The sequence below is a fragment of the Staurois parvus genome, unplaced genomic scaffold, assembly GCF_062004578.1.
Source record: "Staurois parvus isolate SC_StPar_1 unplaced genomic scaffold, SC_StPar_1.0 ptg000463l, whole genome shotgun sequence".
Classification (NCBI taxonomy): domain Eukaryota; kingdom Metazoa; phylum Chordata; class Amphibia; order Anura; family Ranidae; genus Staurois; species Staurois parvus.
In genome coordinates this window covers 106,771-126,625 of record NW_028318259.1, presented here as the reverse complement: position 1 = coordinate 126,625, position 19,855 = coordinate 106,771, and the positions used below count along the sequence as shown (strand labels likewise).

At 45.1% G+C, this 19,855-nt stretch overlaps 1 protein-coding gene across 1 annotated transcript; it reads left to right on the top strand.

Moving 5' to 3' along the window:
- Positions 1–4,128: 4,128 nt before the first annotated feature.
- LOC149452796 (vitelline membrane outer layer protein 1 homolog) lies at positions 4,129–19,100 on the top strand. Its single transcript, XM_089688948.1, has 3 exons — positions 4,129–4,368; positions 8,884–8,996; positions 18,770–19,100. The coding sequence occupies exons 1-3, from the start codon at positions 4,219–4,221 to the stop codon at positions 19,062–19,064; spliced, it is 558 nt and encodes a 185-aa protein (XP_089545074.1). The 5' UTR covers positions 4,129–4,218; the 3' UTR covers positions 19,065–19,100.
- The last annotated feature ends 755 nt before the right edge of the window (positions 19,101–19,855 follow it).

Below are 19,855 nucleotides of genomic sequence, written 5' to 3'. Positions count from 1 at the left end.
GGTGTGGGTGAACGTTTCTAAATGCCCCTCTGCTTCCATTGCCTGCGAGCGCGCGGCACCCGCTATGTCCTCCGGACACAGCGGAACACCGATCGCTGTACAGGACTTCTGTGTGAGGTCCCGATCATGTAATCACTGATTGGCCAATCAGTGATCACATGCATAGTAGTAAGCAAGATGTCACTTCCTGACATCATTGCTTACTAAGTGTGAAATCTGTGAATGATCACAGAGGTCACACGGTACAAGGCTATTCACAACAGCCTTGTACCATGTGGCAAGCTGGGACCAATCACAGCTCACACAGTATTTCTCAATGGCTGCAAGAATGCAGCCAGAGAGAAGGAAAAATGATTGCTTTTACAGCCTTTATGGGTGTAACAGCAATCGGTGTAAAAAAAGAAAAACAAATCTTCATCAACCCTCACAAGTAGTACAGTGTCACTATGTTGACACTGTACTACTAGGGCGACAGTATGTAAAAAAAAAAAACCAACATGTAAAAAAAAATAAAAATGTAAACAAAATTAAAAAATTATAATTTTTGGTCATCAACTAATTTGGGTTATTTTTTTTTAACTAAACAGATAGATGAATACATCTTGGCCAAGATTATTTATTTGCAAAATTTTATAAGAAAAACACCTTTTTTTCAAAATTTTTGGATTTTTTCATGTATAAAAATAAAAATCCCAGTGGTGAATAAATACCACCAAAATAAAGTTTTATCTGTCTCAAAAAAATGCTAAAAAATTCATATGGGTACAGTGTCGCATGACTGTACAATTGTCATTCAAAGCGTGACAGTGCCGAAAGCTGAAAATTGGCCTGGACAGGAAGGGTGTGAAAGTGTCCGGACTTGAAGTGGTTAAAGTAGCAAAATGTTTTGGACTTGTACTAATAGAGAAAAACAAATGGAGGGCGCACCAGCCTTGTGCATTGCCTTTAAAAGTATGGCCCTCCTATCCCTCTTGTATTGAACTGTATTGTTGCTGTACTGTCTCCCGTTATATTGTAAAGTGCTGAGCAAACTGTTGGCGCCATATAAATCCTGTATAATAATATTATATAATATTATATAAATCCTGTATAATAATAATATATAAATCCTGTATAATAATAATAATATATAAATCCTGTATAATAATAATAATAATATATAAATCCTGTATAATAATAATATATAAATCCTGTATAATAATATTATATAAATCCTGTATAATAATAATAATAATATATAAATCCTGTATAATAATAATAATAATAATAATATATAAATCCTGTATAATAATAATAATATATAAATCCTGTATAATATATAAATCCTGTATAATAATAATAATAATAATATATAAATCCTGTATAATAATAATAATATATAAATCCTGTATAATAATATTATATAAATCCTGTATAATAATAATAATATATAAATCCAGTATAATAATAATATATAAATCCTGTATAATAATAATAATATATAAATCCTGTATAATAATAATATATAAATCCTGTATAATAATAATAATATATAAATCCTGTATAATAATAATATATAAATCCTGTATAATAATAATAATAATAATAATAATAATATTTATTAAATTTAAAAGAAGGTATTCTACTCACAAAAGTACATGAATATAAGCACATCATATGAGACCGCTCTGTCCAATTCGCACTGCGTTTCTGAATGGTGATGAGAATGACAGACATCCAAAGTGGCTGATGCGTTTCGAGGGCTAGCCTCTTCCTCGGAGCTCTAGGCGCCCTCTGTTTTGTTTTTCTCTATTAGTATTTTTCGACTCCCAGGTTCTTTAAATCTTCTTACGTTTGGCAGCTTTTAGAGTTCCATGCATGGCTTCAAATAAATTGGCACATTGGTCATCATTAAAAAATACCAGGGGCGGACTGACCATTTGGAAACTCGGGCACTGCCCGAGGGCCCGGGGTCAGTTGGGGGCCCCATGAAATGCCCCTGGTACCTTTTTCATAGGCTTTTTTGAGTTTGGGCAAGGACACAGGGGCCCCATGATCCCCTATTGCTCAGGGGCCCCATGAGTTGTCAGTCCACCCCTGAATAATACACCAAATTTCACTTTCTGTTTCCCAAGAAACATTATATTCCAAGACATTCCTTGTGTGATCCCTATTATTATTATACAGTATTTATATAGCGCTAAAAAGTTTGCTCAGCGCTGTACATTATAGTGGGGGACAGTACATGAGACAAGACAGTAACAATACAATACACAAGGGGATCAAGGGCCCTGCTCTTTTGAGCTTACAATCTAGGAGGGAGGGGATAGTGGTACAGGAGGAAGTGGCTGTGGGGGATGGAGTGGTAGGAGGAGCTCGGCTGTTAGGTGAGGGCAGGGTAGGCTTCCCTGAAGAGATGGGTTTTCAGGGAGCGCCTAAAGGTGAGGAGGGTAGGTGGACAGTCTGATGGATTGGGGTAGTGAGTTCCAGAGGATGGGGGAAGTCCTAGAGAAGTGCTGCAGTCGGGCGTGGGAGGTGGGGACCAGGGAGCTAGAAAGTAGGAGGTCTTGTGAGGAACGAAGATTTCGGGTAGGGTGGTATTTGGGTATCAGCTCAGTGAGGTAGTTTGGGGCAGCATTATGAATGGCTTTGTATGTCAGTGTTAGTAGTTTGAATTTAATGCGTTTGGCAATTGGGAGCCAGTGGAGGGAATGACAGAGGGGGGTGGCAGAAGAGAAGCAGTTGGTAAGGTGGATGAGTCTGGCCATTGAGTTCAGGATAGACTGAAGCGGGGATAGTCTGCGACGAGGTAGGCCAGTGAGAAAGGAGTTGCAGTAGTCCAGACGTGAGATAATAAGGGAGTGATCGAGCAGTTTAGTAGTGTCTGGGGTTAGGAACGAACGTATTTTGGAGATGTTGCGGAGGTGGAGCCTGCATGAGTTTGCCAACGATTGGACATGGGGCTGGAAGGACAGGTTTGAGTCTAGAGTGACGCCTAGGACTTTGGCTTGTGGGGTGGGACTGATGGTGGCGTTGTTGGTCATAATGGAGAGGGTGGGGGGGCACGGGCTGGGGGGGAAAATCAAGAGCTCGGTTTTGGAAAGGTTCAATTTGAGGAAATGGAGCGACATCCAGTCTGATATGTCGTTCAGTAGCTGGGTGATACGGGCGGAGACTGAAGGGGTGAGGCGAGGGGTGGAGAGGTAAATTTGCGTGTCATTGGCGTAGAGATGATAGTTGAAGCCGTAGGAATGTATCAGTTTGCCGAGGAAGGAGGTGTAGATGGAGAAAAGAAGGGGCCCGAAGGACCGAGCCTTGGGGGTCCTCAACAGAGAGGGGGAGAGAGGGGGAGGTGGTAGCGTTATAGGTAACGCTGAAGGAGCGTTGGGATAGATAGGAGGAGAGCCAGGAGAGAGCGGAGTCTCTGATGCCGAGGGAGTGTAGATTGTTAAGGAGGAGGGGGTGGTTGACTGTGTCAAAGGCCGCGGAGAGGTCGAGGAGTAGGAGGACTGGATAGTGGCCATTAGCTTTGGCGGTTAGCAGGTCATTAGTGATTTAAGTAGGGCGGTTTCGGTGGAGTGTAGGGGACGGAAGCCAGACTGTAGGGGATCAAGGAGGTTGTTGTCATTGAGGTGGGAACTTAGGCGATTGTAGACTAAGCGCTCAAGGAGCTTGGAAGTAAATGGCAGCAGGGAGATGGGTCTAAGGTTGTTCAGGTCGGTGGGGTCCAGGGAGGGTTTTTTGAGTATGGGGGTGATGTGCGCGTGCTTTAGGGGGGTGGGGAATGCGCAAGTAGAGAGGGAGAGATTGAACATGTGGGTGAGGGAGTGTAGGATGGAGGAGGAGGGTGACCGGAGGAGTTGTGTGGGAACAGGGTCAAGGGGGCAAGTGGTGAGGCGGGCTTCTGAGAAGACCTTAGTGACCTCCTCAGTGGTAGCAAGGCTGAAGGAGCGGAGTGTTGGGGAGGTTATAGTGTGCGGGACGTTAGGTGTGGTGGGGGGTAGGGCGGTTGCGAGGCTCTATGACATAGAGTCCATCCCTAAGCGCAAGAGTATCTGGGTTTTGGACTTGTACCTCTGATATTTTAGTAAAGGCTTGTTGACTAGCAAAGCACAAAAAAAAAATCAATAACGGCCAAAGTTCTTTCTGTGACTCGGTGCTGCAAATGTGGAAAGCCTGCAGTCAGTTCCCAAAAGCTTTTCCAGAATTCAGTGTACTTCAGGAGCCCTTCTATAGAATATGATTCGGGTGTTGGTGATCCTCTGCCTGCTACAAGTCACCCTGACCTGCGAGGAGACCATCTATGTGGACAACGGTGGAATCTGGGGCGAGTGGGGTCACACAGAATGGTGTCCTGCCGGAACCTCCGCACGGGCTTTTAGATTATTGGTAAATAACACGATAAAAATGGCTTTAGTATCTAATGATGAATAATGAAAAATGATCATATTTATATGTTTGCTTTGCTGACACTTCAGGTGAAGTTCCACCGTCTCGCCTAAAGACATGAATGAGAAAAGCAAAATAAAAAGCATAAAAAGATTTTTAAGAGTGCAGTTGGCTATAAAAGTCTCCTAATTTTGTTTTTTAATTATTTGATGTTTTTTCTCACAGATTAAAATACATAAATATAATAAAAATACATTCTTCTTTACCTTTTATTTAATTTTTTTTTTACTTTACAATTGTTTTTACTTTTTTCTTAAAGTGATACCCTCTGTTTTTAATCGCTTATGAAGTATGCAGCCTCTTTATCTTTCACTCCTTGCTTATGTTCCTGTTTAACCACTTGAGCTTCAGAAAGTTTTACCCCCCCTTTATGACCAGTGATATTTTGCTATTCAGCACTGAGCTGCTTTAACTGGCAATTGCATGGTCATGCAAACACTGTACCCAAATGAAATGTATATGTTTTTTTTTTACACAAATGGAGCTTTCTTTTGTTGGTATTTGATCACCACACTGAGGTTTTTTTTAAATTTTTCATTATATAATTAAAAAAAGGCCAAACTAAATGTTCTACTTTCTGTTATAAAACATTTCCAATAAAATCACATTTCATCAAAAATTTAGGCCAAAATTTATTCTGCTCCGTGTCTTTGCTAAAAAAAATCCCAATACGTGTAAATTAATTGGTTTACGTGAAAGTTATAGCGTCTACATATGGCGGTATAGATACCGGAATTTTTTTTTATACAAGTAATGGCGGCGATCAGCGACTTATAGCGGGACTGCGGCGGGCATTTTGACACTGGGGGGAGCTGACTTGGTGTCACTGACTTCCCCAGTGACACCAATACAGTGATCAGTGCTTATAAAAAGCACTGACACTGTACTAATGGCACAGGGCAGGAAGGGGTTAACATCTGGGGCGATCAAAGGGTTAACTGTGTGCTGTGTGTGTTTTACTAGGGAGACATGTTGTGCAGAGAGATACAAAGCAGCATGTCCTTGCTGTTAGGGCTCTCCTGGGACACAAGAAGAGGAATGAGTTTTGTTCTTCCCACCGTGTGACACCAGAAACCAGAAGCGATGAGAATTTAGTCACCTGTTTTCCATTACCGGCCAGTGAAGCAGCTGATCAGACCGATTTGTGTCTGATCGGCTGCATTGGAGGCCACAATAGAAATCTGGGGTCTAACAGACCCCAAATCTCTCCATAAAGAGGACCTGTCACGGCCCATGCTATCGCAAGGGATGTTGTTCATCTCTTGAGAAAGCAAAAAAGTTGATCAAAAAATAAATAAAGAGAGTGCAAAAAATGTTTTTTTTTAAATAAAATAAAATTGATATTCAAATATATAAATAAATAAAGCTCCCCTGTCACCCCTGCATGCATATGTAAACGCTGATCACATCACACGTGAGTTATTCTTGAGAATAATAATTCTAGCACCAGACCTCCCGTGTGACTCTAATCTGGTAACCTGTAAATGCTTTTAAAGTGCCACCTATGGAGGTTTTTAGGTATCGTAGTTCCATGGGCATTCACAATTTTAAAGCGTGACATGTTCGGTTTCTATTTACTCAGCATAACATCATCTTTTATATTTTACCAAACAACTGGGTATTATATTGTGTTTGTGTGCATTAAAATTCATGAAAGTGTATTTAAAAAAAAAAAAAAACAACTGCGCATATATCGTGTGACATAAAAATATGCAACACTCATCATTTTATTCTCTAGGGCATTTGCTTAAAAAATATATAACTTTGGGGGTTCTAAGTAATTTTCTAGTTAAAAAAAGAGATTTTTTTTTTTTACATGTAGGAGAGGTATGTCAGAATTAGCCCGGATTGGAGGTGGTTAATAGCTCATCTTCTTTCAGCTGTCAGTTTGTAAAAAAAACGTTTGGGGCAACCTTCATCCATGTAGTGTTCAGTATGATGGTCATCCCCAGCTAGAGGCTGATGTGCACTCTACTAAGTGCAATGGTATGCCACTGGAGGGCACGCATGCAGTCCCTGCACAAGGTTATCTAGTGCTCAGGGTGAAGATGCCAAACAGCCACCCCCCCCCAAAAAAAAATCCCCTCCCCAAATATCTAAACAATAATCTTCACACTCATCCTTAAGCATAAATTTACCTTGCAAGTCAAAATTATTCCAAAATAAAAATTCCCCCTCTTCCAGTACAAATCCCCCCTCCTAGCTCAAATGATCTCACTCCCCAATTACCCCCTCCTGGCACAAATCCACTACCCTTCAACTTTCCCCTCTGAATATAAATTCTCTCCCCCACCAAATTTCCCTCTCCCAGCACAAATCCCCTCCAGATCCCCTCTGCTGGCCCTAATCCTGCCCCAAAATGTTCCTCCTAGCACAAACCCCCCCATCCCCCACCCAAATGTCCCTACTAGCACAAATCATCCCCTCGAATCCCCCGTCTTAACACAAATCCACCCTCCTAGCACAAATCCCCCAAATCATACCTACAACTCCCCCGTCATAACACAAATCCACCCTCCTAGTACAAATCCCTCCAATCATCCCTACTAGCAAAAATCACCCCCCAAATCCCCCCATCCTAACAGAAATCTACCCTCCTAGTACATATCCCTCCAGTCATCACTACAAATCCCCCCGTTCTAACACAAATCCACCCTCCTGGCACAAATCCTCCCAATCATCCCTACTAGTACAAATGACCCCCCTCCCCCCCAAATCACCCCCGTCCTAACAAATCCACCATGATAGCACAAAACCCCCCCAATCATCCCTACTAACAAAAATCATCCCCCCAAATTCCCCCGTCCTAACAAAAATCCACCCTCCTAACACAAATCCCCCCAATCGTCCCTACTAGCACAAATTACCCCCCCCCCAAATCCTCTTCCTGTCCTAACAAATCCACTGTGATAGCAGAAATCCCCCCAAGCATTCCTATTAGCAGAAATTATCCCCCCAAATCCCTCTGTCCTAACAAAAATCCATCCTCCTAACACAAATCCCCCCAATCTTCCCTACTAGCACAAATAATCCCCCCAAATCCCCTGTCCTAACAAAAATACCCCCTCCTGTCACAAATCCCCCCAATCATTCCTACTATCACAAATCATCCCCTCAAATCCCGTCCTAAAAAAATTCCCCCTCCTGCCACAAATCCCCCCAATCATCCCTACTATCACAAATCATCCCCTGTCCTATTACAAATCCACCCTCCTAACACAAATTTACCCTTCTGGCACAAATCCCCCCAATCATCCCTACTATCACAAATCATCCCCCCAAATCCCCTGTCCTAACACAAATCCACCACCCCCCAATCATCTCTTTTATCACAATCCCCGAAATCCCCACTGCGTCCAGGGCAGCTGACCCTCATGCCCACCCCTTGTCCCAGCCCTGCGCGCACGAGAAGAAATTTTAAAGCTCGACATGTTGGGTATCTATATGCTCAGCACAGCCTCCTCTTTTATATTTTACCAACAACTGGGTCACTTATTGTGTCTGTGCGCACTATAATGCACTTTACTGAATGTTTCACTGAAATTGCAACTGACATTATTTACTTCTCCGGGGTCTCTGCAGTCATCGTAGTGGGGGGTTGTGTACTGGATCCATGGCAGTGATTTAGGGCCAGGGGCAGACTGACCATTTGGGCACTCGGACACTGCCCAAGGGCACAGGGTGTGTAGAGGGCCCCATGAAATGCCCTTGGTACCTTTCATAGGCTTTTTTGGGTGTGGTTTGAGTGTGGGCTAGGAGACAGGGGCCCCATGATCCCCTATTGCCCGTGGGCCCCATGAGTTGTCAGTCCGCCTCTGTTCAGGGCATGTCTATCTCCATTAACAATAACATATAAAGCCATTTATAACTCTGCCCCAAATTACATCACCGATCTTGTCTCCAAATATCACCCAAACCGTCCTCTCTGCTCCTTGCATGACCTCCCACTCTCTAGCTCCCTTGTCTCCTCCTCCCATGCTCGTCTCCAGGACTTCTCCAGAGCTTCCCCCATCCTCTGGAACTTTCTACCCCAATTTATCAGACTATCGCCTACTCTGCTCACTTTTAGGCGATCTCTGAAAACCTATCTCTTCAGGGAAGCCTATCCTGCCCTCAGCTAATAATGGAATCTTCTACTCTTCCTACCAGTCCATCCCCCACAGTTACTACCTTTTGTACCACTAGCCCCTCCCTCCTAGATTGTAAGCTCCCAGGATCAAGCCCTCCTAACCCTCTTGTATTGAACTGTATTGTTGCTGCATTGTCTCCCTTTATATTGTAAAGTGCTGAGCAAACTGTTGGCGCCATAAATCCTGTATAATAATAATAATAATAATAATCTCTTTTCCATCAGAACCAGCACATGAAACAGTCAAGGATTAATAGCTGCTTCCATCAGATCCTTCTCACACAGGTGTCCCCCCCATTAAAATTTGGCTTTTGTGTACTTTTAAGGTGGAAGAGCCCCAAGGACAAGGAGATGACACGGCTCTGAACGGAATTGAACTGCACTGCGCTGAACCCGGCAGTGAGGACATTAAAGCCACCATTACTTCTACAAAGGGGATGTGAGTCTATACTGTGTCTAGTGTCCATGTAAACGCCTGTTGTGGAGACGCCCAGAAATCCCTCCATTTAAAGACCAATGGAAACACTTGACTTCCACGTTGTGTAAGAAGGGTGGACTTTGACACCCAGCTGCCACACATATGGGTCCAGGGCAGCCTGAGAGCGTGCCCAGTGCGCGCCCCTGGCACACTGCTCCCGGTTCATGGCTTCTGATTGGGAGTCAGTGGGAAGGACCCCTGATCATGTGACTGCTGTACGAACCAACCACAGCAATCATGTCATTTAGAAGTTAAATGGAATGATGTCTTTTTTTTCAGAAAGTACATTAAATTTACTTATGTGTTTTCAACCAAGATGAGAAATTCTCTTCGCCTCCATTCGAGAGCGCACGTGTAGGGTTTCCCATGCACGTGCAAAGACTGCTGGCAGGAGAGTCCAAAACCTTCCTTGTCTTGGCACGTGCGCAAATGTGCTGATCTGCCTGGCAGTACTAGGGTCGTTGGTTCGAATCCCAACCACAGCACCACCTGCCTGGAGTTTGCATGTTCTCCCTGTGCCTGTGTGGGTTTCCTCCGGGTACTCTGGTTTCATCCCACACTCCAAAGACATGCTGGTAGGTTAATTGGCTCCTGTCTAAATTGTCCCTAGTATGTGTATGTATGAATGTGAGTTAGGGACCTTGTACACTCCTCGGGGGCGGGGACTGATGTGAATGTACAATATATATGTAAAGTGCTGCTTAAATTGACGGCGCTATATAAGTACCTGAAATAAATAAATAAAATAATTGGGTTCTGCTAGGACCCAAAGGCTGGGCAGAGCCAGACAGCAATCTGCGCCATGCTGGTGGTGTGGAGCTGCCAAGGGGGACAGACTAAAGTGACCCTTTAAAACCCAATTAAAGGGCCACAGGTAGGTGGCGTTAAGGGGTTAAAGCCCAAACTTATTTATTTAATTTATATATATATATATATATATATATATATATATATATATATATATATATATATATATAAAATGGCCCATGCCAGGTTTTTATTGCTGTCTGCATTCCCACTGGGGAGATTTTCCTTCTCTATTTATCCTGATGATCTTTGTCATTCGGGCAGAAAGTGATGAAAGCCCAAAAATGAAAACTGTGAATGGAAAAAGGGAAGAGCGGGGAAATCTTCCAATGGGGACACAAGGTTCCATGTGAACGGCCTGACAATTTCCTATTTATAATCCAATTGTAATATATTATCCGAGTGATTTCGCTCTCATGCCTCCTTCGCTGTCATTGCCTTTTAGCTCATCCTATAGGAAGTTGGCATTAAAGTCAAAACTCCAATCAGATTTTAATAAACACAAATGAATACAACTTTGTATTTATTAATAAATAATTCACTTTATTTTTTCAAAACTGTAGCTGTAGAAGTACCTGCGTTTGACCTGGCTGTCTAGACAGAAGTCAGGTGTTCTACATCCTTCTAGAGCAGAAAGATAGCTCCTTCTACAAGCTTTAACCAGTGCTCAGCCGGATTCTGATAGAAGTCACAAGACTGCTATATACCGTATTTTCCGGCATATAAGACGACTTTTTACCCCTTGAAAATCTTCTCAAAAGTCGGGGGTCGTCTTATACGCCGGTAACGGCATGCTGACACTTTTTAGGGGGTCGGCGCGGTCCCGCCACCGCCCCCCCCCCCTTCCAACAGAAGGGAAACTAAGTACAGGGGTGGGCAGGGGCTGCTGTCTCTTACCTGGCTCCGGTCCCACGACGATCCGGTCCAGGAAGCGCGGCTGCTCCTTCCTTCGGTTCGTCCACTGGATGTTCGCACGGCTGCTCGGCTGCGCCTCCTCACCGGTGATTGGCCGCCAGAACTGTAGCTCAGGAAAGGCACACAGGCAGCCAATCACCGGTGAGGAGGCGGAGCTGAGCGGCCCCGCGAAAATCGAGTGGAGATGCAGGTAAGTGTGCCGTGCTTAGGTGCTGCTGCAACCACATATGCTGGCTGCAGCAGCACCGTACTGGAACAGGGGTCAGCAAGTGTCAGTGGGAGGAATAGTGCCCCATCATTGGTGTCACTGATACCAATGATGGGGCATTATTCCTCCCACTGACACCAACGATGGGGCACTTTTCCTCCCCCCCACTGACACCAATGATGGGGCACTATTCCTCCCCCCCCCACTGACACCAATGATGGGGCACTATTCCACCCCCCACTGACACCAATGATGGGGCACTATTCCACCCCCCACTGACACCAATGATGGGGCACTATTCCACCCCCCACTGACACCAATGATGGGATACTATTTCCCCCCCCCCCCACTGACACCAACGATGGGGCACTATTCCTCCCCCCCCCTCACTGACACCAATGATGGGATACTATTCCTCCCACTGACACCAAAGATGGGGCACTATTCCACTGACACCAATGATGGGGTGCTATTCCCCCCAATGATACCAATGATGGGGCACTATTCCTGCCACTGATACCAATGATGGGACACTATTCCTCCCACTGATACCAATGATGGGGCACTATTCCTCCCACTGACACCAATGATGGGGCACTATTCCTCCCACTGATACTAATGATGGGGCACTATTCCTCCCACTGACACCAACGATGGGGCACTTTTCCTCCCCCCCACTGACACCAACGATGGGGCACTATTCCTCCCCCCCCCACTGACACCAACGATTGGGCACTATTCCCCCCCCCCCCACTGACACAAATGATGGGGCACTATTCCACCCCCCACTGACACCAATGATGGGGCACTATTCCACCCCCCACTGACACCAATGATGGGGCACTATTCCACCCCCCACTGACACCAATGATGGGATACTATTCCTCCCCCCCCACTGACACCAACAATGGGGCACTATTCCTCCCCCCCCCCTCACTGACACCAATGATGGGATACTATTCCTCCCACTGACACCAAAGATGGGGCACTATTCCACTGACACCAATGATGGGGTGCTATTCCCCCCAATGATACTAATGATGGGGCACTATTCCTGCCACTGATACCAATGATGGGGCACTATTCCTCCCACTGATACCAATGATGGGGCACTATTCCTCCCACTGATACCAATGATGGGGCACTATTCCTCCCACTGATACTAATGATGGGGCACTATTCCTCCCACTGACACCAATGATGGGGCACTATTCCTCCCACTGACACCAATGATGGGGCACTATTCCTCCCACTGATACCAATGATGGGGCACTATTCCTCCCACTGATACCAATGATGGGGCACTATTCCTCCCACTGATACCAATGATGGGGCACTATTCCTCCCACTGATACCAATGATGGGACGCTATTCCTTCCACTGACACCAATGATGGGGCACTATTCCTCCCACTGACACCAATGATGGGGCGCTATTCCCGCCACTGATACTAATGATGGGGCACTATTCCTCCCACTGACACCAATGATGGGGCACTATTCCTCCCACTGACACCAATGATGGGGCACTATTCCTCCCACTGACACCAATGATGGGGCACTATTCCTCCCACTGACACCAATGATGGGGCACTATTCCTCCCACTGACACCAATGATGGGGCACTATTCCTCCCACTGACACCAATGATGGGGCACTATTCCTTCCACTGACACCAATGATGGGGCACTATTCCTCCCACTGACACCAATGATGGGGCACTATTCCTCCCACTGATACCAATGATGGGGCACTATTCCTCCCACTGACACCAATGATGGGGCACTATTCCTCCCACTGACACCAATGATGGGGCACTATTCCTCCCACTGACACCAATGATGGGGCACTATTCCTCCCACTGATACCAATGATGGGGCACTATTCCTCCACTGATACCAATGATGGGGCACTATTCCTCCCACTGATACCAATGATGGGGCACTATTCCTCCCACTGACACCAATGATGGGGCACTATTCCTCCACTGATACCAATGATGGGGCACTATTCCTCCACTGATACCAATGATGGGGCACTATTCCTCCCACTGACACCAATGATGGGGCACTATTCCTCCCACTGATACCAATGATGGGGCACTATTCCTCCACTGATACCAATGATGGGGCACTATTCCTCCCACTGGTACCAATGATGGGGCACTATTCCTCCCACTGATACCAATGATGGGGCACTATTCCTCCCACTGATACCAATGATGGGGCACTATTCCTCCCACTGACACCAATGATGGGGCACGATTCTTCCCACTGGTGTGCACTGGAAGAGGGGTAGTCTTACACGGCGAGTATAGCCCAAACACTACATTTTAAACAGGAAAAGTAGGAGGTCGTCTTATACGCCGGAAAATACGGTACTTCTTACCGTTCATAGCCAGTTCTAATGTATTTATCATGAATGCTATATGCTTTCTCTTTAAGGGCCCATTCTACACCCTCTATAGCATCATTCTGCTTGAAATTACTGTATAATGACTCTACATCATTACTGGCCAATATGCAATTGTTGTTTATGTTTTTCTTTCTTAGTAGATTGATCCTTTACAGTAAAAACTGTTGAAACTGTGATCAGGAGCAGGATTTTGAAGAACAAGCAAACATAGCAGAAAGATTTTTTGGAACAAGGGTACAAAAGACACATTTTGGATAGAACTAAAGGGGAAGTAAAAAATATGAATAGAGAAGATCTGTTAAAAACAAAACAAACGAAAGAAGTAGAGGATTACGGGATCACATTCTGTACGGGATATAATAGACAATATAAACAGATGGAAGAAGCGATAAACAAAACATTGGCCAATTCTTAAAAAATAAATTAATATAAACAAGTATAGAATTACATTCTCAGCTATATATGATAGGAAAAAGGTCAATTATTTGCATTTAGAGATATTTACCCTGAGAGAACGCCTCAACACACGTACATATTTTAGGAGACAGATAGGAATGGTTACATTCCTATCAATAGTGGACACCACCCAAAATGGTTGGGAACCATACCAAAAGGTCAAATCATACGTATCAGAAGAAACTGTGATCAGGAACAGGATTGTGAAGAAGAAGCCAACATATTAGCAGTAAGATTTTTGGAAAAAAGGGTACAAAAGAAACATGCTGAATAAAACCAAAGGGGAAGTAAAAAAATATGAATAGAGAAGATCTGTTAAAAACAAAACAAAAGAAAGACTGCAGTACGTAGGAAGAACCACTAGAGAACTTAAAACAAGATTAAGGGAACATGTTGGTAATATTAACCTCCCTGGCGGTGTTCCCGAGTGTAGCTCGGGGTAAAGTTTTAGTACCAAAAGCGGTAACCCTGAGCTACACTCGGGCTTACCATGCGGCGTTGCATAGGGAGTCCCTGCAGCACTTACCTTGTCCTTCGCTCCCACGATGTGTCCCCTGAAGCGTCCCCGGCCATCTCCTCCGGCTGATGCCGGCATCCGGCTTCTGTGTTCCGGTCCCTGTGACGTCGGGACGTACGGGCGGCGGCGGGAAATTTGAAAATTTTAAAAAATGTCATTTTTTTCAAAACACATTTTTCACAGTAAAACATTGCTGTTTCAACCCATTTCACATACATTTTGTCCCGAGTGCTTTGTCCGGCGCCCTGCCTACATTTTGTCTGTCTTTTTGCCTGGAAACTGAGAAACGTCCATGGTGTCCAAAAAGCATCCCTTTAGGTCAAAAGCGGTTTTAGACCGGCTAGAGAACAGCGATAGTAAATCAGAACCACTTGCAGAATTGAGTGATAATGATTCGTGGGGGAAATTCCTCATCAGACACTGAAAACGATTCTGTGACTGAGCTCAGCGCTGTGCGAACTTGGCGCTATATTTCACATTTCAGTGTTTTCTGATTATATTATTGAATTAAATGTATTATTATTATATTATTATTTTTTATGATTATTTATTAAATTATAATTTATGATTTAGTGTTTCAAATTGTATCATCCCCGGGATGTTTACTAGACTCTTGTTCGGACAGATTTCAGTGAGTTATTCCTAAATATTACAGGCCTACAATAAAAAAACTACATATTTCCATGCAAAATAATGGTACCGCTTTCAGCACCAAAAATCTGAAATAATCATACCGCCAGGGAGGTTAAAAAGGGGTTCCGCCAGCACAGTTTGTCAAATCATTTTACGATTCATCATAATAAAGATCCAAAGAAATTAAAATTCTGTGGTATAGATAAGAGTTGAAAATCATTGGAGAGGAACGAATATGAAACAATCTATTTCTCAAAATGAATTCCAGTGGATTTATCATCTCAGGGCTATGACACCGAGGGGATATTGACGTCAATTGTTTTATTTTGAATGTTTAATGTTTATCAATAATTAGCAGGTTGTGTATGCCAAATGTAGGATTCACTGCACTTTATGAAGAATTACTTGCACTTTAGGAGACTATAATTTATGAATTATTTGCTTATTTATTCCATTTGTTCACAATTACGTTGAGGGTGTATTTGCAGAGGAAGTACATAGAGTTTCATACATTCATAATATGTGTATTCGGAGGTATTTTGCACTCATATAGGGCAGCGCTTCATTGCTTTAACACTTTATCTAGAGGTCAGCACCTTTATAGAAGCAGCAGCTCTATTTTTTTGCATTGTTTGGCACATTTTTGACAATTATTGTTGGTACTCGAGTGCGGGTGTCAGGGCTCCCGGGTATGACCAGAGGTATGTGAACTGACGCAGGGAAACGCAGGCTTCAGATATGTTATAAACAATATAGTTTATTAACACTAACAATACATAAACGCAGTGCAATACTAAAACATAACACAGTGCAAACGAACCAAACCAAACCACCCACAGATAACAATACATACAATGCAAGCGTCGTCAGGCAGGCCGGGTCAATAACAATCGGGCAGGTAGGAACAGGAGGAGCAGGCAGAGAGTAGTCAGGTCACGAGCCGGGTACAGCAACTAACGGGCAGGTAGGTACAGGGGGGTCAGGCAGAGAATGGTCGGGGTCAGAAGCCAGGGATCAAACAGGAGAAGTCAGCAGAGGTCCGGATCAGGCAGGGTCGGCAACGAATCAGTCAGACAGGAACAGGGACAGGGATGCAGGTAACAAGATACAGGGGCCCATAGAAAAACACACACCAAGGCACAGACTGCAGGTCTGGCCATCCCTTAAATACACCTCCGTAATCAGCTTCAGGTGTTTGGCTGACTACAGGGTTGAGTCTCTGATTGCTGAAAGCACCCGCTGGCCAGCCCTGGTACTGCAGCCCACAAGGCAGGTGAGTCCCACCAATACTGGCAAGTACATTCCTGACAGCGGGTTATAAGTGATTACAAAGGGTAGGGAACCAAGTGGCAAGATGCTATCACAAGCCCACAGACCTGAACTTGTGATACTGTAAAAGCACCACAGCCAATCAGACCCAAGGGGATGGAACAGGCAGCACCACACCACTGCCTAGGAACAGGAACTCTGTGCAAGAGGTACACCACTGCTGGCCAATGGAAGTGGAGGAGCTGTCTCTTGAGCTGGGCCTATCACCTGGCAATGGAGATGCTGGCTGGGAGAGGACAGTGGTAACTGACGATGAGTAAAAACAAAGGGGGCGCCATCACCTACGTCTGGCAATGGAGATGCTGGGTGGGAGAGGACCGTGGTAACTGACGATGAGTAAAAACAAAGGGGACGCCATCACCTACGTCTGGCAATGGAGATGCTGGGTGGGAGAGGACAGTGGTAGCTGACGATGAGTAAAAACAAAGGGGACGCCATCACCTACGTCTGGCAATGGAGATGCTGGGTGGGAGAGTACAGTGGTAGCTGACGATGAGTAAAAACAAAGGGGGCGCCATCACCTACGTCTGGCAATGGAGATGCTGGGTGGGAGAGGACCGTGGTAACTGACGATGAGTAAAAACAAAGGGGACACCATCACCTACGTCTGGCAATGGAGATGCTGGGTGGGAGAGGACAGTGGTAGCTGACGATGAGTAAAAACAAAGGGGACGCCATCACCTACGTCTGGCAATGGAGATGCTGGGTGGGAGAGTACAGTGGTAGCTGACGATGAGTAAAAACAAAAGGGGCGCCATCACCTACATCTGGCAATGGAGATGCTGGGTGGGAGAGGACAGTGGTATCTGACAATGAGTAAAAACAAAGGGGGCGCCATCACCTAGGCCTGGCAATGAAGATGATGGGTGAGAGAGGACAATGGTAGCTGACGATGAGTAAAAACAAAGGGGACACCATCACCTACGTCTGGCAATGGAGATGCTGGGTGGGAGAGTACAGTGGTAGCTGACGATGAGTAAAAACAAAGGGGGCGCCATCACCTACGTCTGGCAATGGAGATGCTGGGTGGGAGAGGACCGTGGTAACTGACGATGAGTAAAAACAAAGGGGACACCATCACCTACGTCTGGCAATGGAGATGCTGGGTGGGAGAGTACAGTGGTAGCTGACGATGAGTAAAAACAAAAGGGGCGCCATCACCTACATCTGGCAATGGAGATGCTTGGTGGGAGAGGACAGTGGTATCTGACAATGAGTAAAAACAAAGGGGGCGCCATCACCTAGGCCTGGCAATGAAGATGATGGGTGAGAGAGGACAATGGTAGCTGACGATGAGTAAAAACAAAGGAGGTGCCATCACCTATGTCTGGCAATGGAGATGCTGGGTGGAAGAGGACAGTGGTAGCTGACGATGAGTAAAAACAAAGGGGGCGCCATCACCTGCGTCTGGCAATGGAGAAGCTGGGTGAGAGAGGACAGTGGTAGCTGACGATCAGTAAAAACAAAGAGGGCGCCATTACTTACGTATGGCAATGGAGATGCGGGGTGGGAGAGGACAGTGGTATCTGACGATGAGTAAAAACAAAGGGGGCGCCATCACCTACGTCTGGCAATGGAGATGCGGGGTGGGAGAGGACAGTGGTATCTGATTATCAGTAAAAACAAAGGGAGCGCCATCACCTACATCTGTCAATGGAGATGCTGGGTGGGAGAGGACAGTGGTAGCTGAAGATGAGTAAAAACAAGGGGGGCGCCATCACCTACGTCTGGCAATGGAGATGCTGGGTGGGAGAGGACAGTGGTAGCTGACGATCAGTAAAAACAAAGGGGGTGCCATCACCTAGGTCTGGCAATGGAGATGATGGCTGGGAGAGGACAGTGGTAGCTGACGATGAGTAAAAACAAAGAGGGCGCCATTACCTACGTCTGGCAATGGAGATGCTGGGTGGGAGAGGAAAGTGGTAGCTGAAGATGAGTAAAAACAAAGGGGGCGCCATCACCTGCGTCTGGTGATGGAGATGCTGGGTGGGAGAGGACAGTGGTATCTGACGATGAGTAAAAACAAAGGGGGCGCCATCACCTACGTCTGGCGATGGAGATGTGGGGTGGGAGAGGACAGTGGTATCTGATTATGAGTAAAAACAAAGGGAGCGCCATCATCTACGTCTGGCAATGGAGATGTGGGGTGGGAGAGGACAGTGGTATCTGATTATGAGTAAAAACAAAGGGGGTGCCATCACCTACGTCTGGCAATGGCAATGAGGCCTGGACAAGGCAACGGTGGAGCGGAGTAGGAAGAAAAACCAATAACAGTTTACAAACTTCTACACCAATTATAAAAAGGTTGGCCAATATCATTATGCTTTCCATTTGAAATCCATTGTATTAAAATGAATCCAGCTGACCGGTATTTATACAGGAATTAAATAGGGCAAGAGGGTTCCCGGTCTACCAGGCAGGCACCTAACATGTCACCCTGTTTTTCTCTCTACAGCTGGGGAAGTTGGACCAAAGTCAGGTGGTGTCCTTCTGGTGATCTCATCAGCTTCTCTCTGAAGGTTGAGCCGCCCATTGATGGTGACGATACCGCAGCCAACAACATCATGTTCCAGTGTTCCGATATGAAAATCTTTAAGGGACATGGCGGATCCTGGGGTGATTTTGGAGACTGGAGTGAAATCTGCTACATGGGAATATGTGGCATCAGAACCAAGGTGGAGGAACCCCAAGGAAAAAGAGATGACACGTCTCTCAATGATGTCCAGTTCTGTTGCTGCCAATCTCAATAAAGAGTAATCTATATACATTGCAGGGATTTGAACAAACTTTGTTGCAGATTCCTACCTTTTGTTATCCTGAAGAAGTAGATGTTTGTTTGACTGTGTCCATGTGCGGAGTGAATGGGAGTGGTTTTATATTTATCAATCAGCTATGGCACCTGCAAGGGCACTAATAAGGAAATTTGCACCCATTTAAAACGTGATTTCCCTTTGGGAGTATCTCACCAAAAATGACATTTTTGCTGCAGGGGATACCAAAAATCTGACTTGTATCTTAGTGCAGACTTCTGGGAAAATCAGTAAGCCAATCACACTTCCAGGTAGCCATTTTGCATTGCATTTTACAGAAAATTACAGCACTGCAGATTAAAAGGGAAAGGTAATGTTTAACCTCATCACGCCGCATACAAATGTGCGGCCTCCCGGCATCTGGGCCTAGACGCCGAGCGGCCACACATTTGCATTCTATTAAGAAAAAACAAATGTGGTGAGAGCGCGCGCCCTGCATGCTCCCAGCACACATGTCACTGAAAGGTCCCGGTCTCCTCTTTCGATTGGGACCTTTCCCGGTCATGTCACATGATCCCTAAACCCTGCCCCTCCCGCCTCCTGGCTTCTGAGACTCTTAAAGGGCCGGAAGGCGCCGGCGTGAAGGGGTTAATAACATTCAATTACAATATGACTTGACTTACAATTGTAAACATTATATAGTTTTTGGTTATTTGCTCTCCCCCCCCCCACAAAAGTGGAGTTACCCTTTAGCTGCCAAGAAAACATATTATATAGTTGTGATTTCATTT

Bases quoted from the DNA above. Each gene is read 5' to 3' on its own strand.
- LOC149452796 (XM_089688948.1), top strand. From the start codon at position 4,219: ATGATTCGGGTGTTGGTGATCCTCTGCCTGCTACAAGTCACCCTGACC. The intron at 4,369-8,883 runs GTAAATAACACG...TGTACTTTTAAG, and splicing joins CACGGGCTTTTAGATTATTG to GTGGAAGAGCCCCAAGGACA. The intron at 8,997-18,769 runs GTGAGTCTATAC...TTCTCTCTACAG, and splicing joins ATTACTTCTACAAAGGGGAT to CTGGGGAAGTTGGACCAAAG.